At 32.7% G+C, this 24,301-nt stretch overlaps 3 protein-coding genes across 3 annotated transcripts in view; 2 read left to right on the top strand and 1 right to left on the bottom strand.

Annotated features, from left to right (window-relative positions):
• Positions 1-7,304: 7,304 nt before the first annotated feature.
• LOC132066215 (F-box only protein 8-like) lies at positions 7,305-8,468 on the bottom strand. Its single transcript, XM_059459571.1, has one exon. The coding sequence runs from the start codon at positions 8,466-8,468 to the stop codon at positions 7,305-7,307; it is 1,164 nt and encodes a 387-aa protein (XP_059315554.1).
• A 4,341-nt stretch (positions 8,469-12,809) lies between these two features.
• LOC132067796 (BURP domain-containing protein 3-like) lies at positions 12,810-15,230 on the top strand. The gene is made up of 3 exons (XM_059461123.1): positions 12,810-12,932; positions 13,324-13,435; positions 14,257-15,230. The coding sequence occupies exons 1-3, from the start codon at positions 12,903-12,905 to the stop codon at positions 15,078-15,080; spliced, it is 966 nt and encodes a 321-aa protein (XP_059317106.1). The 5' UTR covers positions 12,810-12,902; the 3' UTR covers positions 15,081-15,230.
• The window catches only part of LOC132067795 (BURP domain-containing protein 5-like), an 82,838-nt gene continuing 71,409 nt past the window's right edge, over positions 12,873-24,301 (top strand). Inside the window, exon 1 of the mRNA XM_059461122.1 lies at positions 12,873-12,895. The gene's annotated coding sequence lies outside the window, so the exon portion shown is untranslated. The remainder of the gene's footprint in view (positions 12,896-24,301) is intronic.

Here is a 24,301-nt window from a genome sequence, read left to right as displayed (position 1 = left end):
GTCAGAATAACATATACGGGAGTAGTTTTGACACTTTTCGTCGATTCTTCTCCAAGAGTTGGTTCCTAGAGTTAGAATCTCCATCTTATGTTGTTTATTAACATGAAGCAATTTGTATTTCTCCGTATTCAGATCAAATCCCAAAAACAACCTAGGACTCAATCCTTTCGGAATGCTCAGCGAGAATGGCAAAGCTTTTATCTCCCTTGTGGTGACGTTATACAAGTGAACTTGAGTATCTAAATAGCTATAGAGACAAACGAGGCCATTGCAATGATTTGAGCAAATAAAAATCTCTCTTGAGCCGAAATAATGATGAGGATCCATGAGTTGTAAAGATAATCCTTCTAGTTGTGTTGAGAAATTAGAAGTGCTCTCTACAACTTCACGATAGCCTATTACTATTTCAAAAATAAGAGGCGGGTGGCTGAGGGACGGGCTTGAGAACGAGCATTGTGCGACTTGAAAAAGTTGGAATCCTGTCGTATCAAACTGTTCCAAACTTTAGAAACACACTTGAATCGCATGAGAGATTTAGCTAGAAGCCGTGTTAGTAACTCGAATACTATGTCATCTAAAAACATGTTTCTCCTCCATCCTCTGGCACTGAATACATTCTGTTGCGCCCTTATCTTGAAAAGGCGAGGGCGGCCGCTTTTTTGTGGCAGTAATTGCGAATTCATTGAGGGTTCCTTCCATATTTGTGGGGGTAGAGAGGGTGCTTCCGATAGACCCCCGGCTCAAAAGAATAAAAGAATTTTGTCATGTTAGCAGGAAGAGTCATGTTCCCTAGCCTAACTTCTCTTTCAACTTTCCTTGTCACCGTAATAACCGGAGGGTACAATCTCATACATTCATTAAGTATCTATCATGTTCGTCTGCAAGAAACAAAAAATGGAAACGATTGAAGATATAATAAATAAAAGTGTGCTCTCACTAACAGTTTAAACTTTTAGATGAGATGGTCATACAATTCATATCAGCGCAGGCAGAGGTATTGTGTTCGAGTCTCACACCTACGGATTATCAAATTGAATTTCCACACACTTAGTACATAAAAAAGAATCAAGCCAACACTTGAAGGGGTGTGTTAGATATTACTCCCTCCATCTCAATTTTTGTGGCACACTTTCCCTTTTAATCTGTCCCAAAAGAATGTCACCTTTTTATAATTGAAAACAATATAGCTTTAAAAAAGTTATTTTTACGCTTAATGAAATGATTCATAGTCATACAAATGTCTATGGTTTGTTTTAGATCACAAATTTTCAAGTGATTTCTCTCTTTCTTAAACTTTGTGCCTAGTTAAACGATGCCACATCAGGGACGGAGGGAGTATTAAGCAAATAAAAGTATACTCTTTCTAATAGCTTAATCTTTTAGATGAGATGGCCACGTCATTCAATACTGAGAAAGCGTTGCTTACTGTTCTTAGTCTTGCGATTGCATCAGAAGTTGGGTTTTTAAGACCACAGAGAAAAACAGACCAGCCAAGTAAGCTTGTAGTTGTAAGATGTCCAGCACCATACAATGCCTTGACCTCATCGATCATTTGATCTATCGTGATACACTTGTTTGTGTCCTGTTCGTGCAAAAGCTTCATTAGTTGCCCTAAGTAATCAGTCCCAAAATTCTGAAACATTCCATCTTTAACCTTTTCTCTTTTCGTTACTAATTTAAGAATGGAGCTCTTGATCCCTCTTTCAAGTCTTTCTGCTTCAATTTCATCATCTGTTCAGGCCTCAGCTTTAGTTTTCATTCTTTCTACAATTAGTTATTTACTTTGGTTCCAACTGACTACTTTGTCGCCACAAACTCAAACAAAATAAAATGATATATATTTTCCTGAATCCCAAACAATTCAATCTATTAGGGGACAAAGATTTAAGTATTGAAAAGCTTGAGACAAGAGATGTGACTAAAATATTGTGGTGCTTCTTTTTGGTATCTTTGCTGTACTTTCTTGGTACTTGCTAATAAAAACAACAGCATACCTACTGTAGTCCTACAAGTGGGGTATGGGGAGGAATTTACGCAAATCTTACCCCGACCTTTGTGGGGGTAGAGAGGGTGCTTCCGATAGATCCCGGCTCAAAAGAAAAGAAGAATTTGAAGCATGATATCAAGAAAAATACGACAACAACATATCAACATAAAAAGCAAATGATGCAACAAATAATAATACACATCAAAGAAATTAAACGTAGCGATTACTAACTAACACTACTAATAAGGAGAACACTCAGCTACCTATTAACCTTCTAACTTAATCCTCGACCCCCACACCCGCCTTCTTGGTACTTGCTAATATTATATAAAAAAAAAAAAAAAAAAAAAAAACTAAACCTCAATAAATGTTAATGGGATGATGTTCTCAACAAAAGTGCTAACCCGTTCTAACCGAAAACGATTTGAGAATACCACCAAAGAAGTTGAGGCGCTAATAAAGCTCGTTGTTGCTAAAACTAAGTTTCGACAATATGTTATTTCGTTAATGTTTTCTTCTTCAAGCAAGACAACCTTCTTCTTCTTCTCCAAATCGGGATTATTAAATTTCATAAAAACCTTGTTGACCTCATTGTATACAAAATCACACCTTTCATTCATTACCAAAAGACGACAAATCACAACAAGCTTTCCCCGCAGTGCAGTTTGCATTTTATCCATTTTTATTGAATAGCAGCAGCAGCTTTGTGGGATTGAAATAGTCCCAAATTCCTCCTCTCTGAAGTTGAAGTAAGTGATAGTTGTGTACCCAAATTCAATCCAATAAATTACTCCATTGAGGAAAATACAATCCTCATAAGAACATATTGAATATGAGTTCTCTGCACACTTGTTATCGATTCTTCTCCAGGAGTTGGTTCCTAGAGTAAGAATCTCGATCTTCTGTTGTTCGTTGCCATAGCAAACAATATGAAGCAATTTATATTTCTCCGTATTTAGATCAAATCCCAAAAACAACCAAGGAAACAATTCTATCGGACTGCTCACAGAGAACGGCAAAACGTTTATCTCCCTTGTGGTGACATTATGCAAGTAAACTTGCTTATCTTTAGGGTTAAAGAGACAAACAAGGCCATTTCAATGATTTGACCTAATAAAGCAATACCTTATATTGAGACAAGGATGAGGATGCACAAGTTGTAAAGATAATCCTCTAGCCGTGTTGGGGAATTAGAAGTGCTTTCAACAAGTGCACCACGGTATATTCGTATTTCAAATAAGAGGCGGGTGGCTGAGAGACGGGCTTGAGAACGAGCACTATGCGACTTGACAAAGTTGGAATCATGTCGTGTCAACCTGTTCCAAGCTTTAGAAACACACCTGAATCGCATGAGAGATTTAGCTGGAAGCCATGTCAGTATCTCGAATACTATATCATCTGCAAAACCGTGCTTCTCCTCCGTCCTCCGGCATCTTTTTTGAATACTTTTTGTTTCCCCCTTATCTTGAAAGGGAGAGGGCCGCCGCTTTTTTGTGGTAGTAATTGCCAATTCATCGAGGGATCCTTCCATGTCCGTGCTACATAGATAGAAGCCTCAAGCTATGCCTCTCTTTAGTCTGTCTCTTCGAAAGAGAAAACAAGAGGAAAATAACCTAGCTAGTATATTAATTAATTATTGTATTGTCATAAAAAGAAATAATACTCCATATCAAATTAGGTCTCTCCGTATTTGTGTTGGTTTCCATGTTCTTTTTCCAATTCTACTACTCCTAGTATTTGGTTATACTAATAGTAGTAACTTAGTAAAATTCTCTAAAAATAGTAGGAATTTATAGTGGAGGAGAAAATTATTTTAACCTCTAAACAGGATATCTTCAATGGAAATTGACAATTTGAGTTCAAATAAAACATGTACTTATTTTTATTAGTATCGTACAATAACAATCACTCGTTTTGAACTTGTCCCTATCTTCCTTCTCTAGTAGGAGTAATATACGAAGTAGTATTACACATGCCCAACTTGCAACTAACTTGTGTTGCGAAGTGCTTTCAGTAAACACATAAGCTAGCTGATTGTCGATCTATTTCAATATGCTTAGTTCCGTCAATTTCAACAGCTTTTTGGATAATGAAATTTTTTTGAATTTAAATTCACAAGAAATTCATATTATATCGAGTTCAAGATATACTAGTCCAAATAATTGTGGGCTTTGATTGGATTAAAATTAGGTAAACTTAGATAAATAAGTATCTTATTGTCCTTTCTTACCATTCGTAGCTACCTTTTGTGTATTCGTGTGTATTTGACAGTGTTCAATTGTATCTGATATACTATGTCACATGCATTTGAACTTTATTTGAATGTATCTCATACGTATTTGGCTCTTCTATCTCATATGTATTTGAGTTTCTTGTCTTGTATCTAAATGTATTTGACTTCATATACATTACACTCAGATACACTCGGGTTCGAACCTGGGCGGGCAGGGGCAGAGCCACATCCAATAACCCTTCTAGTCACAAAAGCTTGTGTATTTAGGTATAGCTACAAATGATAATTTACAAAATCACTATAGCTACTAAATATAAATAAATTAAAAGGTAGTTATTGTCAATAATTACCTCTTAGAAGTAGCTATGCCAAGTAATTATTCCTTAAAATTATTGAATTAATTAAAGTCCAATAAATATGGACTTAATTAAAACGGTCCAATTGAAGGCTAGCCCATTTAATTGGGCTATAAATGACGAGCTCACTTTGTTAAGCCCAAGATGTCATCTTCCTAGAGGCCCAAGTCAAATGAAGGAGCTAATAGGATCATGCCACATGTCAAAATGATATTGCATGCCTAGTCATATCAAAGACAGATAAAAATGTGCCACGTGTACAAGTGACATGTTCCGACCAATTAAATATTGTCATGTCAGCTTCAATTTAATTGGTCGAAAGGAGTTCATCCTTATCACAACTCCTCCATCCTACAACTATAAGTAGGGGTCTCATAATTCAGAAAAGGGACCAGAATTAAAACAACAAGTCAGAGGGAGCTCGTGGATCAAACACTACAAGTTTTCTACAAGCTGCAATCATTCAAGCACTCCTCTACAACAAATACCCAAAGATCAAAAACGAAGACAAATCATAGAGGCGTTCAAGATCAAAGTCAATGAAGAATAAATCCAAGTCAAAATCAAATCCATAATCAAGATCAAGCTTGTAGCCCTTGAATTCAAATACAAGTTAAGATCAAGACCACCAAATTCAAGATCAAGACCACCAAATTCAAGATCAAGCTCAAAGGCCCTTGAATTCAAGTACAATTCAAGATCAAATTCATCAAGTTCAAGATCAAGCTCAAAAACCCTTGGATTTATATTTGTAAAGAAGAATCAGAGGAATCATAGAGATTCTAACACTCATATTTGAAATCAAATTGAAGGATTGTTGCCATACTTTTCCTGTCTTAATTAAGTATTATTTTCTCGACCCGAATTTAATTGTCTACAAACTTTTCCTTTGATTCATGTCAAGTTGGTCAAGACATCTAATATAAATGTGTAAGTTTGATTGACCCTTGATCATTCATTTGCTTTTTACTCAGGTTACTGGATTCGTTGACACAAGCACTACACAAACTTCTGGTCTCGATCTTTCACAGGCTATCTCGCCGTGCAGATTAATTTAGGGAACCACGTTGATAGTGCGATGGCCTCAATGTCCATCTGTTGCAAAGCTATGAAAATAAGAAGCAAATTTCTTTTGAGATGAGGCAACTATAGCATGGCCTCAAATCAACCAGTTTTGTGTCTTCTCCATGTCCAAAATCAGTTCAGAGTGTGTATATCACATACGTTTTTATCACTTCCTATTGAACTGCATGTGTTCATAGCTATACTTTTTTCTGATTCTTTTTTTTTTCCCTTCCTTTTCTGGGTAGTATCATCTTCCTTGTGTTCCTTGTGTATTCTGAGGAAACAATCTCGAGATGTTCCGAGTATTCTGAGGTTATTAATCTATATATAGAAGCACATGCCACTACTAAAAAATCTCTATTTTCCCATTGATTTTCCATTGAAAAATGTTCTGTGGCATTCAATGGGAAAAACCTAAATAGTAGTGTTTCACACGAAAAAATTAGGATGCTTCCCAAGGTTTCAATGGGAACCTATTTCCCACCAAACATTTTTCCAGTGAACTGGTTCGGTGGGAATGAGGTGGGAAAATAATGTTTTATAGCACAAAATTCTCCTTTGAATGTCGGTGGGAAAAACTTTTTTTTTCTAGTAGTGTGCTGCTATGCGATGCTATGCTATGTATTTCTTGTTTTAAACCATGTAGCTTGCTTGCTGTGCTGATAAGTTTAATCTAATGTATATCAGTGCAGAATAAAAAGCTGGTCAAAACTAAAAATTAATAACAATGCACAATTCGTAAGTTGGTAAACATAATGTTTAATTTGAAACCAGAAATGGAACAAATTCTCAATTTTTCTCTTATGAGTTTGGAGGAGAAAGAATTAGATATTGTTTAGACAAATATTTGCTGCGTAGATATAGATAAAAAGTGTAATTGCTGACATTATTTCTTATTCCGGTTAGAGCTGCATTTTCACATGATTGAGAAGCCTGCATTTTCACATGATTGAGAAGCTTGCTTCACATCTAATAATATCAGGCCTCAGCTTTAGTTTTGATTCTTTCTAAAATTAGATCTTCTATCACAAAAAAATAAATAAATCATTATCATCTTATTACTTTGGTTCCAACTGATTACTTTTTTGCTACAAACTCAAACAAAATAATAGATATATATCTTCCACTTCTAAAAATCATGAGATGAAATTGCATGTCCAAACGCTTATTTCATCTCATGATTTCAAACCATGATTTCAAATCGCATGTTCGGATGCCTACTTAAGGATTGAAAAGCTTGAGACATGATATGTGACTAAAATATTGTGGTGCTTCTTTTTGGTACCTTTGTTGTACTTTCTTGGTACTTACTAATAAAAACAACAACATACCTAGTGTAGTCACACATGTTGGGTACGGAGAGGATAGAATATAGACAAATTTTATCCTATCTTTGTGGGATAGAGAGGGTGTTTTCGATTGACCCCTGACTCAACAGAAAGAAGAATTAGAAGCATCAAGAAAAATATGTCAACAACATATCAAGATAAAAAGTAAATGGTGCAACAAATAATAATACACATCGAAGAAAATAAACATTGTGATTACTAACTAACGCTACTAATGAGGAGAACACTCGGCTACCTACTAACCTTCTAACTTAATTAATCCTCGATCCCCACACTGGCCTTCTTGGTACTTGCTAATTTAAAAAAAAAAAAAACTAAGCCTCAATAAATGTTAATGGGATGATGTTCTCAACGAAAATGCTAACCCCTTCTAACCGAGTATGATTTGGGAATACCAAAGAAGTTGAAGCGCTAATAAAGCTCGTTGTTGCTAAAACTAAGTTTGCATAATATGTTATCTCATTAATGTTTTCTGCTTCAAGCAAGACAACCTTCTTCTTCTTCTCCAAATCGGGATTATTAAATTTCATAAAAACTTTGTTGACTTCATTGTATACCAAATCACATCCTTCATTAATTCCAAAATGACAGTATACAACAAGCTTTCCCCGCAGTGCAGTTTGCATTTTATCCATTTCTATTAAATAGCAGCTTTGTGGGATTGAAAGAGTTCCAAATTTCTCCTCTCTGAAGTTGAAGTAGGTGATAGTATCTGGATTACGAGTCCAATAAAGCATCCCATTGAGGAAGATACAATCCATAGAATACTGTAAAGCGAAGTTATAATTTTGACACTTTTCGTCGATTCTTCTCCAAGAATTGGTTCCTAGAGTTAGAATCTCAATCTCATGTTGTTTGTTCTCATAGCGAACAACATGAAGAAATTTATATTTCTCCGTATTTAGATCAAATCCCAAAAACAACTGAGGAAGGCATCTTTTTGGACTGCTCACAGAGAATGGCAAAACCTTTATCTCCCATGTGGTGACATTATACAAGTAAACTTGCTTATCTTTACGGCTAAAGAGACAAACAAGGCCATTGCAATGATTTGAGCAAATAAAGTAATCCCTTGTGTTGAGATGAGGATGAGGACGCACAAGTTGTAAAGATAATCCTTCTAATCGTGTTGGGGAATTAGAAGTGCTTTCAACAAGTGCACCATGGTATATTTGTATTTCAAATAAGAGGCGGGTAGCTGAGGGACGGGCTTGAGAACTAGCACTGTGCGACTTGACAAAGTTGGAATCATGTCGTGTCAACCTGTTCCAAGCTTTAGAAACACACCTGAATCGCATGAGACATTTAGGTGGCAGCCATGTCAGTATCTCGAATACTATATCATCTGCAAAACCGTGCTTCTCCTCCGTCCTTCGGCATCTTTTTTGAATACATTTTGTTTCGCCCTTATCTTGATAGGGCGAGGACGGCCGCTTTTTTGTGGTAGTAATTGCCAATTCATCGAGGGATCCTTCCATGTCCGTGCTACACAGAAGCCTCAAGCTAGGCCTCTCTTTGGTCTCTCCGAAAGAGAAAACAAGAGGAAATTAACCTAGCTAGTACATCAATTAATAATTGTATTTATTGTCATAAAAGGAATAATACTCTATATCTAATTAGGTCTCTCTGTATTTGTGTTGGTTTCCATGTTCTTTTTCCAATTCTACTAGTATTTGGTTATAATAAATAACTTAGTAAAATTCTATCAAAATAGTAGGAATTTTATCGTGGAGGAGAAAAAATATTTTCACCCCAAATAAATAGGGATGTCTTCAATGGACACTGACATTTTGAGTTCAAATAAAAGATGGACTATTATTTTTGTTAGTATCGTACAATAATAATCACTCGATTAGCACTTGTCCCTTGCTTCCCTGTCTAGTAATATACGAAGTAGTATCATATTCTTGATGGATGAAACTGTTTTCGCCCTTAATTTTACTTTTAAAAATCAAATCGCCTTCAATTTTGAATTATAAACATTTTCCTCCCTTCTTTCTTACAAAATGTTTATTTTGCTCTTGACATTTTCAATCCTCCATCTATGTCAAAATTTTTTATACTACACAACAACATAATACCTAGTGAATCTCATAACTAGATTTTGGGAAGGGTAGAGTGTACGCAGTCCTTACCCCTACCTTAATAGACAGAGAATGTTTTACCTATAATTTTAATATGGACAAATTATTCAGTAGTTTTATTACAAAGTCCATTTATGCATTTAGAACAAAAGAGAGAAAATGAAGAACGCCTCAAATCTTTACAGTATCATCAGCATTGCAACTGTTAAGTGAAAGAATTACTAACAATTAAATTCGGTATTCTTCGGTCTTTCACTGTTGAGTTTTTGATTTATGCAAGTCAATAACTTTTTAATACCATTCTTTAATTTTTATTCGATCAACAAAATTTGTAATAGACAATCATAACTTGTAATCGTGATTGATGAAGCTAATTTTTCAGACTTGAAAAGAACTACAACGACACTTATTTTGGGACGAAGGGAGTATCGTGAAAAAATATGCCTCCACTAGAGTATTTAGACTTCCACACCAATTTAAATTCTTCGAGGTCTTCTTCACTAGATTTCTCCACCAATTTACCTTTTTCTTCACCTGAAACAAAGAAAATTAGGTCAATCGTCAACCTTTTATAAAAGCCAACCCTAAGTAGGATCTAAAAATGTTTTAAGTCCACTTTTATTATGGATATAAAAGTTAAGTTTCCATTACTTTTTTTTTTTGCCATACTGCTTTGATTTGTTTGTCTTTATGCCGAGGGTCTATCGGAAACTTAAGGTCTCTCTACCTTTGTAGGATTTCCTTTGGTTTGTTAGACCCCAACGGTTGTTTTATCGTGGCAAACTTTGCTAAAATAATTAAAGAACATTTCAAATTGGGTTTGTTATTGCATATAAAAGTCAAGTGCAATCGGTTGTTTTATGCGTGAGGACAAAATAGGAAAACCAAAGCTAAAATAATTAAAGAACACAGGCCAGCTAGATTGGGCTAAAACTTCTGCATAACATGACTTTGGGCCAAGATCTAGTAGAAAATGTTAGGCCCAATAGAACCAAGGATTCTGGTATGTGAGGATTACTTCAGAAACTAAACCCAGCATGGAGTTGAACAATTGAAAGATCTTTTGAACAAAAACTTGAGAAAATGACCCGAATGGCAAATCAACAGGAGCAATGGATCATTGATCCATTTCATGTTTAATTGAGAAGATTATTTTTAGGGTAAAGTGAAAATATACCCTTAAACTATTTATAATGGGTCAATTTTACTTTCCGTTTCATTTTAAAAATGCCCTTGTTGTTACGAAATATGCCCTCTAACTGGCACAATAGCTCAAAAATACCTTTCTTTTCTTTTTAAAATTAAAATGATAATGTCACACGACAGTTGCTCCAAAACAAGGAAAAATGATACAATTATGCCCTTGAACTATTCAAAATAGGACAATTTTGTCTAGCCCATTTGAAGGGCAAATCATGAGCAGACCCGCTCCCTAATTATATATCTTTGACTTTGAATACCAAATATTAATTCCTTAATGAGTTTTTAAAGATATCTTAATTACAAGTTGTATGTTAAACTTCATCATCATGTGATCTTAATTACAAGTTGTATGTTAAACTTCATCATCATGTGATCTTAATTACAAGTTGTATGTTAAGCTTCATCATCATGTGCGAAAGCATGGGGGAGCTAAAATTATACTGTATATATAATGCAAAAATTATCTTTAGCATATATATATATATATATGTGTGTGTGTGTGTGTGTGTATTTAGTTTCTTCATATCTTCATTTCTTTATTCTTCAAATCCTCTTAATGAAAATTCTGGCTACTTCCGGTTATTTAATTTTTATCCGAATCGCATCTTTTTTTTAAAAAAATCCATATTTTTTAGGGCGAAATCTTTATTCATTTCCGGCTCTTCGTTATCGGAAGTTACAATTTCAAGTGTTTATATATGCTGTTTGATAACGCCCCCACCAACTCAACCCCCCCCCCCCCGCCCTTTTTTTATTTTTATTTTTTTATTTGTTTTTATTTTTAAGTTTAACCCTCTATTGGTTTGGATTGAAAACGATTATTCTATTCAACATACTTAGTTTTCAACTTTGATTATCTATAATGGGATTAATGGATTTTGATAATACCGTATCTATTTCAACAAATAATATGGAACAAAACAATAGCATTAACAAAACATAAATTAGTGCTAGATGAAATATGTCGCTAAACAGCAAAATTCGTTAGTGATTTTATTTAACAACGGATTAGTGATCAATTATCAAAAAATATAGTAATGAAAAGTTCACCGCTAATTTCATTTTATTTATTTTGTCGAGTGATATTATCATAATATTATGCAACTAATTGCTAGAAAATAATGTGTGGCACGTCGTCGAGGTGGCCCACGTGAGCCTCATTTTTTTTTTTTTTGGGTCGTGGAGCCTCCAACCCCTTCTACATATTGAATGAGAACGGTAATCCTCATGCAATATTTTTCGGTGAGACTTTTCTTTTTTAAATAAAGATTTTTTTCTTAGAACTAAAATACAAAAATATATATCTCTTATATTTATACTAAATATATGCCGCTCATATATTTCGATAAACATGAGCACTCAAATAAGATTTCGATTAATTTCATGTAATCAAGTATTTTTCCACATCACTCAACTTGATACTTTTTAAACGATCCTTAAGTTGTACGAATGCGATCATCAATGGTTTGAATGGATGCGATCATCACATTAGAAATTCATTATGGAAGCTCTAATGTTTCGATTTTAGTTTACATGACATACTTTTATTTTTAATACGTTCAAAAAAGAATTTCCACATAACTTCATACTTTAACCTTAATAAGAAGCTTTTATATACATTAATATTATTGCATGTTTAAGGCCATAAGTTTTATAATCATATAAATGCTAGCTAGTACGTTTTATTTTCAATCACAAATTCTAATTTTTTTTTTTTTTTTAATTATGTGGCATTCAAACTATATCACATAAATTGAAGCAAAATTAGTATGACCAAAGCATTTCCCATTAGTCCCCTCACGTTTTCCTTCACTATTAGTACTTCCCAAAGTGATCCAACTTCAATTCATAGAAAATACTCCTTAAGTCAGTCTAAATCAATCAGACTCCAAAATTATTGAATAACATGGGAATCGTTTAGAAAATATCCAGTTGCGAGTTACCAAATAAATGCTTGGTTGCGTGAAGTTAATTATGGAAGATTATATATATCTTGGTCAGCTACCAAATAAATAATATTTCACATGGAAACACTAATGTTACTTGTATGCCAAAGTCATCTAAGTTATACAGTATTTATATAGAATATAAGATATAGGTTATGATCTCGAGCTGACTTGAATACTTTACTGATCAGTGAGCTTTATAGTTATCCCAAAATTAGAATGCTGTGGAACATTTTCTGTTGCTATTTCACATGGAAACAAGTTTTTTCAAGATAAAAAACTTGAGATTTTATATTTTTGGAATTATAATATAGATCCTTTGGAAGAAACAAAAGATTTCGAAAAAATTGTAATAGAATTTTTTTCTTTTCAAATTAGTATATTATAGTTTGGATAAGCAGATATTTTTGGATTATTGCAATCTTTAATTGCTTCATCTATCGAGATCTGTTTACTGTCACATTATCCAAAACGTATTGCTCAATAATTAAGTAATCTACTCATATTTTATAAATAGTCAAGTCATATTTTAAATTTTTAATATAAATATAAATTAATTTATTTTTTTCACTAAGTGGGACGTAGTGCATTTTATGCCTATAAATAAAGGACAGTTTCTGTTCTGAATTCCATCCAAGCTTAGCTATTTCTACAATATCTATCATAGCAAAAATACAGGATGAAGTTGCAGGCCCTTACCATTTTAGTGGTGAGTAGCATTTTTGTATAGCTTTTGTCTTATCATTCACAACTTATTTAAGTTTGGTCCTTTTCTAGTTATTTTTATTTTGAAAATTTATCATATTTATTGATTCTAAAAGAATACTCGAGAAGGTAAATATTGTCGCATAACACTTCAATTTTCAATCAACTTAACTTATATGCTCTTTGACAAATTAAATCAGGATAAATTCTACTAAATTCCCAACTCTGGTTAAGGGGTTTGAGTATAATTTATTCTAATTAGTTTTTAGCTCACCAAAAAATGACAGCTCAAGCTTAAGTTTGATCTAATGAAATTTACTCGTTGAAAATGGAAAGCTTATTGTTTACATGGGTGGTACTGATAGATTTTCTTTTATTGATGTGTATATATGTAGTTTGCTTTTGTGGCAAGTACTCATGCAGCGATATCTCCGGAGGTTTATTGGAAAGTAAAATTGCCCAACACTCCAATCCCCAAAGTCATTACAAATTTCCTTCCCCAATCAGGTCCTCCCCTACCAGGTCCTCCCCAATCAGGTCAGCCTTCGATTGAGATCGGCTCTATGAATTCCCATTGATAATATTTACATTACATGTTAAGAGACTTTTGTTCGCTTCATAATTTGTCTTCTGATGTGTTTATGCATATTTTGACTTATAATTATATTTGTTTATAAGAGAAATTCTGCAAAAAATAAAATGTTATTTTCAGATCTTTTATATGTTAAATAAATAAATTTTCTAAGAAAACATATAATACTAAATACTAAATTTGTAAAGAGCTATAAATCAATTGATCAATCAAGAGAGTTTGTAGATTTAATCTAGTTTGAAACAGAACTAACAAACAAATATTGCTCAATTAAACTACTAATCTAAGCAGAGGATGGTATTTCCAAGTAGACATGCATCTTAATTATTTAAGACCTCATATTAAGTGAAATTAATAATTTCCTGCATGTCGCTTTGGAATATTACTGCTACTATTTTTGCAGATTTCCTATATTATTTTTTCATACTTTTCTTGTGAAAAGATCATATAACTAAAATAATATTTTTAAAGAACTACGAAATCCAAGCGAAGGACACACCGCACATATATGCAGGCACATAAAATCCTTAAGGTTTGTCAGGTTTAACTCCTTTAATACCTTTAACTTATAAATTCGGTAAATTACTCAAATTAAATAACTGATAGACAAAATTAAATTTTGAAATCAGCTTACTTAATTTTTTTTGTCAAGATCACAAAAAGTAATTGTAACATCACTAAAATAATTTATCGTACGTATGTGTTTATATAATTTATTGTCATCGTCATTTTACAGACAATATTTTTCCTGAGCTGAAACAAGATAACACTAAGGAGAAAGTTTACTATGGTTTAAGTGGATATATAGCCATTAGCTGGCATCATGCTATTAATTCGGCATATGAACGCCTTATGCTAAAAAAGGTGCAAGAGAAGGAAAACCCTATCAAACAAGTAACTGATGGTCCTTTGAATCAGTACTTCATATTAGAAAAGGACTTGGAGAAAGGTACAATTATCAACTATCCCTCTCTCTTAAACAAAAATGAAGCACCATTTTTGCCTCGACGATTTGCGGAATCCATTCCCTTCTCGATGGAGAAACTCCCAGAGATTCTCAACCATTTCTTGATAGATAGTAAATCGAAGGATGCTCAAACAATTGAGAAATCAATCAAACTTTGTGAAGAGCCAGAAGTAAAACATAAAGAGAAGAAAACTTGTGCGACTTCTTTAGAGTCTATGGTAGATTTCGGGATATCCGTCCTAGGGACAAATAATATCCTGGCGATTACTTCTGAGGTACAAGGGGAAACTCAAGAATCGCAACGATACACAATTGAACAAGTTCAACAAATAGCTGATGGGGATAACATGGTATGCCACAAGCTTAACTATGCATATGCACTACATTACTGTCACGTTGGAGGAAGTACAAAAACATTTATGGTATCTATGGTGGGTACTGATGGAACAAAAGTGAAAGCATTATCAGTGTGCCACAAAGATACATCTTTTTGGAACCCAAAAGCGTTTCCTTTTGTATCTCTCAATGTTAAGCCTGGTACACCAATTTGTCATTTTCTTCAAGATGATCAAATCGTCTTTGTACCGATCTAAATAGGCCACTAAGCTACGTGTAGTAATGAATAAGCCTCGACGCCGTCCAAGGTTGTCCTTTAAGAGTAGTTGTATGCCTTTTCTGGTACTTTGTGTTCATCTGTAATGTATCTTTCATCTTCATAATAAATGAAAATGATCTTGGCTTCATGTTAATTTTTGTATGATCCCCAAGGATATCATTGATCCATAGCCTTTCGAAAAGTTTTCGAGGTGTAAAGTTCTGAGCATATTGCAATTATCAGTTTTAAAATTCCCACTTGGAATTTACCAGAAGATACACCAAACGTGCATTGTTCGGGGTTCAGCTTCATGTTGTACATTGTTTGATAATTGCAAAGGTTTTGTTTCAAATGGTCATATATGCTCTTCTTTGCGAATAATTGAACAAGCACAAAGTTAGACTAGTCCAATTCCTACCTTTGAACTATGAAAATTTCACAGAATTTTTTCCTCTGCATCTCATAGTAGATGGTCTACCCAAATACTTGTGAAATATTTGAATTGTTTTTACCAGTTTTTCAACTGTCTCATCGGTTTGACATGGGTCCTCTTTTACACTTTCATCCTGATTGTCACTGATACGATATCGATAGCCACAATTCATTCAAGACATTCCATCCAAGGTCAAGTCAAGGAATCCCGAGCCTTACCAGCAATGTGGATACAACAAGAGGCTTTGGAACCCTTGGGAGACCCACATGAGCCACATAAGGAAGCCTACAACGTGTGGAAGATAGCTTGGGAAAGGGTTGAAGGGGAAGTCAAAAGAATGGAGGCTACTACACAAAGTGGCTAGAAGCGCAAGAGGGCTAGAAGTGCAATTCATGGCTAAAGGTTGCAACTCATGGTTAGGAACACAATTCAAGGCTAGGGGTGCAATCCGGGGCTATGAATGCAAGTCAATGGGTGTGTGAAGGCTCAAGGTCTCATGTGGGGTTATTTCCGTAAAGGCCACTTTTGGACCTTTGTTGTAATAAGCTTTAGTATAAATAGACCCCTTAGTCTTCATTTACATTTACCTGGAAGATTGATGACAAACTTGTGAGTTGAGAGTTTGTTTAGTGATAACTTAATATAGTTTGTTTGGTTGACTAAGTGTGATTTTTTAGTTGCTAATTGAATCATTTCCATTGAATTTTACATAGGATTGCTCATTTGTGAAATCAATTAGAGTCTTCCTTGAAATTCAAATAGCTTAGGTTCATAAGTGGTGTCTTAGGTTCATATAAATTGATTGAATTCGTCCGCCCCTACCCGGTAGGGGTACGTAGTGGGCTAAGAGGGCCGGGTTTTAGTTAGTGGCGGGCTTTTTTTCTTTTTTTTTAAAAGTTCTAATTACATTTACATTTACTACTAATAATAAAATTAAATTTACAACTAAATTAAAAAGTTTAGTGCCGTCAAATTCATAGCCGTTGTAAATTTAAAAACTAGCCGTTGCTAATTTTATTTGAACCCCAAAATTTATGAATAACTCGCACTTTGGTCATTTTTCAAACTATAAATCCCCTCCATTCTTCTTCATTTTCACACAATTCTTCAATTCTCTCTTTATCTAAATTTGCTATTTTGTTTATTTTGATTTCTAGAGTTTCAAATTAGGATCGAGGAACATGTTAAAATGCAACATTGGACATATACATTTGATGGGGGGGGGGGGGTTGCATAGACACTTGTGAAAAGGCATGAAATGAACCGAATGATTTATCAAAGGTAATGAGATAAGTGATAATATATACTATATACCGAAAATCAAAGGTATATTTGAGAAAACAAGATTGTCTAGCTTTAAAATACAATTTTAAAGAAAACCGTAAAAAGAGACTCTTAATTTATTCGATACAATGTTTTTAAAATACTTATTATTAAAATGTAGTATTTATCTTGTCTTTTATTTTTTTTATTTGAAGTCCCGATGCCTCGGTGGGCCATCACCCGGCTACCGGTGGGGGGGCGGGGGTGGTCTTGCCCACCTGTGTCCCGGATAAATCCCACCAACATGGTATCTCCTGACACCCTTAGGTTCATTGATTGAATTCCAATTAGGAGGGTGTGGGTTTAATTTACCCAAATTTGCCTATAGAGTTCATCATCAAGTGGGTCTAGTTCCTAACTTCCTATCCTCTTATCTTCTCATCCCCAAATCTCATCTTACTTTCAATTTCTGAATTTTGTTTATTTTGATTTCTAGAGTTTCCAATTAGGATCCTATCAGTCATTGGCACATTTGATGGGCACAGAGAATGCCGTGCATAATGAGATTGAATAAATTTTACTAATTACAAAACGTAGTTCGATAGGTTAGTTTTTGGGGGATTTACCAGAGATATCATTTTTTTTTTTAATATTAAAATAAAAATATTAAAACGGCATATTAGTGGCCAGAAAGTGGTCATTTTTCTTATGTAACCACTATGTCATGTTTTCTCATTATCTCCTACTAATTATCCCACTACATCTCAAATTATTATCCACCATCGTGATATTTACTAAGCGGAAGAAATCTTACATCTGTATGAAGGATGCTTTCTTTCTTGTGTTGTGTGGATGAAAAATAGTATTATGTTGTAGATGAAAAAGAATATTGTGCTGTGTTTATAATTTGAGGTTGGTGTAGTGAAAAAGAGATTTGAGACAATGAAAAATATTCCAAGTCTCCAATTTACTCAATATACCAGTGTTACGAGCTTTGGACTCACAAATAACTCTTAGAAATAAGAAGTTGTTTTCGGTCGACGTTGTCCGTTTTATTTTGATAAGTCATCTTATAATGAAGCTTATATAAACATAAAGATATGGATATCATGCTTTTTTATTTTTTATTATTACTTTAATTTTCCAACTGTAATTTATTATATTTTCACTAACATATACATAATTAAATTTCTAATTACAAAAGAAATCTTACGCTACTGTTCTTCATTCAAAGCAAGTCTTCACATAATATATACAACCTCCAATAAATTAAAAAAAAAAATTAAAAATCTTCTCTCTGATTTTTCTATCACAACTCTCAAGACTTTCTCAATTTTTTTTTCTCTTTATTTTCTTTCACTTACATTAGAAACTCCTTCACCTAATCAACTTCAAAATCTAAGGAATAGTGGTAAGGCTGGTAGCTTGGAAAACTAATTTGTATAGGAGATTTATCGAGCTTGAAAATTGGGAAAGTTCTATTAAAATTAAGGAATTCAAAGTATTGTTAAGTTGGATAATTGCTTGAATTTGTCTATAAAAATATAAGGGAAAAGAATATAAATGTCTACGACATCCAAAAAAATTATTTGGCCATGTCCCTTACTTTCGTAACCCCAAAATTATTTATCTGGATTCCCCAAGACAAGGATACCAACATGGTATCTCCTATATACCATGATGGTATCATAGAGGACTTCTCTCATTTCTGCAGAAACACTCATCAGCGCATATGAAACTCATATGTTATATGTAATATACTGACAAAGTATTATAGAGGACCATGTTCATTTATTTTTTTTAAAAAAAAATATCTCTATGATACGTCATGTTATATACATAAATAGTATCATGGAGAAATGCTTCAGTCCTCCAACGAGACACTCCTCAGTCCTCCATGATACCATCATGGTATATAAACATACATATATGGTATCATGGAGGAATGCTTCAGTCCTCCAATGAGACACTCCTCAGCCCTTCATGATACCATCATGGTATATAAAAATACTAATATGGTATCATGGAGGAAGGATTTGGGCAAGGAGGTACTCGGGTAAATAGTTTCGACCGAACTGGATAGAAACAAAATGAATTTATGAGAGGACATAGCCGGATAAATATTTTACTTTTTATGGGTATTTTGTGCTGTTTTCCAAAAATATAATTAGTACTCCTAAACCATTTCGGATCCGAAATGCTGGCCCAATTAATCTCAGTTTGTGTCGTGTGAGGCCCATCTAAAGGGGAGTACTTCCTACCTGATTTTTTTAATATTACAATTTGAAATTGAGATCTCTAATTAAAGATGAATAAATTTTATCCATCCGATTATACCCTCGGCCCTCTCGATTGTGATTAGTTCAGGATGTCAGTGTAATTGAATATTTTAGGTAATAAAAGTACTAATTAAGATCCTTCAAGAAGGGCAAGTTGAGTATATAAAATACCTTTTTGCAAGTTCTCCCAGTTACTCTTATACTAGTTAACTAAATCGCGCGGCCATACATCTTTTTCTATATTTAGTTGATATAAATGAAATAAAAATTTATAATACAAAAAATAAAAGATAAAAAATATATGTAATGTAAGAATGCATACAAAAAAATAAAAATCGAATGTGTGAGGAAAATATACATATAAAAAGATCAAATAGAAAAGCAAAATTAAAGCATTAACTATTTTCGTAGGAAGAACACTTCTCAACATTTTAGAGGTGAAGTTAAACGCTGGTTAAGTTAATTGCAGTTAAACAATTCTATAAAATCAAGAGGCAATGTGTAGTTGTTGTATTCATATTTTCATTGAAGTGTAAGAGACTAAAAATTTTAAGGAAGAAAAATGTGCTAAATTAAGTTTACAAAAATATCGCGTGTAGATGTATCACATCATGGACCATTGAGGAAACGTAAGAACGATGACCAGTGAGCTAATATACCTTCAAATGTACGCAATTGTAAATTTTATGAGCATCCTCAATTCAATAATATTAGAAGTCAAATTAGACGCAACAAATTTTAATCAAGAAAACATAACGAAGAAATTGAAAATTAAATAGAAAATGTGGGAGGCCATTGCACTTATGTACCTTGCAACCAAGAGGACATGATTTGAAGACTTCTCTTTACATACTTCACAAATGACAAGTACTGGTTATCCTTTTACCTGGTTTAGTTGTGGCCTTTCATTCAAGAAGACAACTTAACACTGTTGATAATATATATATATATATAGCTGAAGAGATTTCCAAATACTTATATATGATCTTATTCATCCTAATAAAATCATGGTATGAATGACCTATTTATTTTGTCTCATTACATTTGTCGTTTGGCAGATAATGCTCCGAACACACAATCTGCTGAAAGAGTGATGCTAAAACATAGCATTTTCCTGAATCTATTAGATGAAAAAGAGAGATAACAATTAGATGAAAAAGAGAGCAAAAAATGACAAAGGAAAAGGATGGGATAATTCGGCACCGGTTACATCTCTACACCATCTACAAATAGAACAAAAAGAGTTTCTAACACATAATGATATATATATTATCTAAAACATTGTATAAAACAATTCATGAATCAAATTGCCCTTTATTTATCTTCTGCGTCACTTGACTTTCTTGGCACTTTTTTTTTAATTTTAATTTTTTTGTAAATAATGTGAGCTTTGAAGGACCATTAATAGAGAATATCAATGGAATCAGAATTATTACGTGTATAGGAGTTTTGTTTTTCAATAAAGAGTGAAAAGTTGGGATAATAAATACTAATAATTGTGACTTTTATCCTTGACTAATAAGATAAGATAAATGGGAAAAAAAAAAGGAAAAATGTCAAAAAAAAAAAAAAAAGAAGGAGAAAAAGATAAATATGTTTCTTGACCAAAGAGAGGTGCTACATCACTCTCTTATTGCCTAGCTTTAATATATATATATATATATATATATATATATATATATATATATATATATATATATATATATATATATATATATATATATATATATATTCACTTTTACTTGTTCACTTTGGACTTTTCACACTGTTTAAGAAATAATAAATGAAGTGCATAATTTACCAATCTACCCATATTAATTAGTCCATCTTTTTATTGAATTTCAAAAATGATTTGAAGTGAGTAATTAAAATTATGGGTAAAACAGGAAAGAATAAATTGTCTTATCTTGATATGCAAAAAGTGACAAGTAAAAGTGAAAAGGTGTGTGTGTGTGTGTGTGTGTGTGTGTCATATATATATATATATATATATATATATATATATATATATATATATATATATATATATATATATATATTATGAAATAGAGACATTAACATTAGTAGATTTGGGATGCACAAAATATATAATAAATAAAAGGATAGTTCCACCAAATTTAATTAAAACTCTAGAAAAACCAGTTGCAGCAATGCAAATGGATGGAACACAATATATATATATATACATTATGTTGATAAATCACAAATCAGCTTTGTAAATACATGCTCAGAATTCTTTAAGCCTAGTTACAAGATGGATAAAATATGGGTAAGAGACTTAAATATAAATGTAGACTTTGTGTTAGGACTAAGTTTTATGTTACATAATATTGGTAGTTGTTTGCTCACTAGAGATGGAGTAATTTTCTTAAAAAATATTACTCATACACCAGTACAAACAATAAAAACTGAAACTAAAATAAGAAATAGAAAAATCCGGATCGCGAGACCTGCAGACTGCGCAACGGGATAAGTCTTTGTGAAGACTGTAAAGATAATAACACAAGCTGTAAAATAAAAACAGAATCAAAAAAATTATTTTAGAAGACAATGAAGACGTAGATATATTCAAAAAATATTATACTCTGATAGATGTAGAAACAAAATTATATAATTTGAAAACAGGAATAGAAAAAATAGGAATAATAAAAAAATCAAAGAGATTTAGATAACATAATAAAAATACTAGATGAAATAGAAATAATAGGAGAAAAACCTGTAAAACACTGGGAAATAATAAGATTGTATGTAAGATATAATAAACCCAGAATACATAATAAAAATATCCTCAATAGAAGCTACAAATCAAGACTTAGAAGATTTCAAGACTCAGATTAAGGAATTAATGAATTTAGGGGTAATAAGGAGATCTACCTCTAAACATAGGTCAGCAGCCTTTATGGTAAGAAATCATAGAGATATAATAAGAGGAAAAGCTAGAATGGTAATAAATTATAAAAGACTTAATAATAATACTAGAATAGATGGATACAAACTACCAGATAAACAGAATATCAGGAATGAAAATATTTAGTAATTTGATTGTAAATCGGATATTGGTAGGTAAAAAAGCATGAAAAAAGTATAGAATGGACGACATTCACTTGTCCTGAAGGACATTTTGAATGGTTGGTAATGCCATTCGGATTAAAGATAGCTCCACCAATTTTTCAAGGAAAAATGGATAGTATATTCGGAGAATATAAAAGATTTGTACTAGAATATTTAGATGATATATTAGTATTTAGTAAAGATATTAAAGAAAATCTAGGACATTTACAAACTGTTTTTAGATTATTTGTAGATAACGTAATGGAATAATAATTAGAAAAAAGATGATGGAATTATGTAAAAATTACATAAATTTCTTAGGAGTAGTCTTAGGAGATGGGAAGATTAAATTACAACCCCATATAGCTGAAAAATCTCTAGAAATGCCAGATAAACTAGATAATATTAAAGAATTACAATTTTTTTAGGAATAGTAAATTATGCTAAAATTTTTATAAAAGATTTAGGTAAAATAGCAGGACCCTTATATTCTAAGACAGGTTCTACAGGACAAATTTTTTTAATACGGAGGATATTAAATTAGTACAAAAAATTAAAGAAAAAATAAAAACTGTTCCTGACTTAAATATGCCATTAGAAACAGACTATTTAATCATCGAAACAGATGGCAGTTTGGAAGGATGGGGAGCAATTGTAAAAGCGAGACCTAATAAATATAGTAACAAGAGTGAAGAAAAAATAGGTGCTTACCAAAGTGGTAAGTATAAAGAAAAAGGAAATATGAGTAGTATAGATGCAGAAATATTAGCTGTAATATACGGATTAAATAGTTTTAGATTATTTATTTTAAATAAGCTTGAAATATTAATTAGAACTGATTGTGAAGCTATAGTTAAATTTCATCAGAAGATAAATGATAAACATAGTAGTAGAAGAAGATGGTTAAATTTTTTCGATACTTTATCAATCTATAATTTAATATTTGAACATATTAAAGGAAAGGATAATAACTTAGCAAACCAGTTAAGTAGGTTAAAAATTACTATCAACTAATAAAAATGTTTATATTGACAGCATGAGACCAAGAGTTCCCAAGACTGCAGACAAGGGAAAAGGCGTTCAAGCCTCACCCTCAGACATATATACTCAAACAGTACTATGTAATCTTCATTTTACATCACAAGCTTCAGTAGACGATACTATTATAGACAGAATGTGGTTTGGAAAACATAATTTGATATCTTTTCCACCTTCAAATATGTTATTTAGAATATTAGCAGAGCGTGTAATAGACAGACAACAAAGATGTTTGGTAGACAATTTGTGGATAGCATGCAATAAAAGAGACACAAAATATCTTATAGCAGCCTTAAATGTTTTATGCCAATATTTCACAGACAAAGCCAAGAAAAAAGATTTAAATATTATGTGGTAATACATGGCAAGACAAACGATATTTTTCAAACATGGATAGAAGTTATAAATTCGATAAAGAATATAGAAAAGCCTCTTTTAAAAGGTTTTAATGATTTCACAGAAGCATTAGATTATGCTAGAGGAATATTAGGACCAAATTATTATATTTCTCCAGCACTCGGACAAAACCCAGAAAAGACCCCTCAATACAATATCCAAAAAGACACAGATAAAGTAATTTTCTGTGATCATTGCTCATCTATGACTGAAGCATTCAAGAGGTTAAGCCAGAAGAATGAGACTTCGATACCTCATGGAGCAAGTGAGAAATTTAGAACACAAACTCCAGGCAAGAAATTCGAATTAGTTCAATCACAGAGTTTTCCATCGCAAGACAAATGGATGAGAAGGGTGTGCATTCCCCAATGAATGCAACAAAATTCACTGTATCGGATACAGATACAGCTAGTCCAGTTCAAACAGTAGTCGGTAAAGACTCAACAAATCCGTTAATAGCTGTCACTTTGCCAAAAAGTAAAGATGAAGGTTCATTAAGTCAGACAAGACGAAGACTACCCAGAACATTTACACAAGAGAAGCCTCAAAAAAGAAAAGCGTAATTTTGAAAAAGAAAAAAAAATGACAAAATTGAAGATATAGTAAAACAGACATTAGAGAAGTTTTTCCAAGAAAAAGAAAACCAAGACAAGCATATAGTAAAAAATGCTAGTCCAGAAATATCCCCAATACACAGTTCAGACCCTGAAGGTTTTAACGAAGATTTCCAGAATGCTAATTTTCAAGATTCACAAGACC

This window comes from Lycium ferocissimum, chromosome 8 (assembly GCF_029784015.1).
Source record: "Lycium ferocissimum isolate CSIRO_LF1 chromosome 8, AGI_CSIRO_Lferr_CH_V1, whole genome shotgun sequence".
Classification (NCBI taxonomy): Eukaryota; Viridiplantae; Streptophyta; class Magnoliopsida; order Solanales; family Solanaceae; genus Lycium; species Lycium ferocissimum.
The sequence above is the reverse complement of the archived record's forward strand: the minus strand, read 5'-3'. Positions and strand labels throughout refer to the sequence as shown.

What these genes read in the sequence shown, in the direction of transcription:
- LOC132066215 (XM_059459571.1), bottom strand. Translation starts at nt 8,468, where the DNA reads ATGGAAGGATCCCTCGATGAATTGGCAATTACTACCACAAAAAAGCGG.
- LOC132067796 (XM_059461123.1), top strand. Translation starts at nt 12,903, where the DNA reads ATGAAGTTGCAGGCCCTTACCATTTTAGTG. An exon ending in AGGCCCTTACCATTTTAGTG is followed by an intron (nt 12,933 to 13,323) that starts GTGAGTAGCATT and finishes GTATATATGTAG; the next exon opens with TTTGCTTTTGTGGCAAGTAC. An exon ending in AAATTTCCTTCCCCAATCAG is followed by an intron (nt 13,436 to 14,256) that starts GTCCTCCCCTAC and finishes GTCATTTTACAG; the next exon opens with ACAATATTTTTCCTGAGCTG.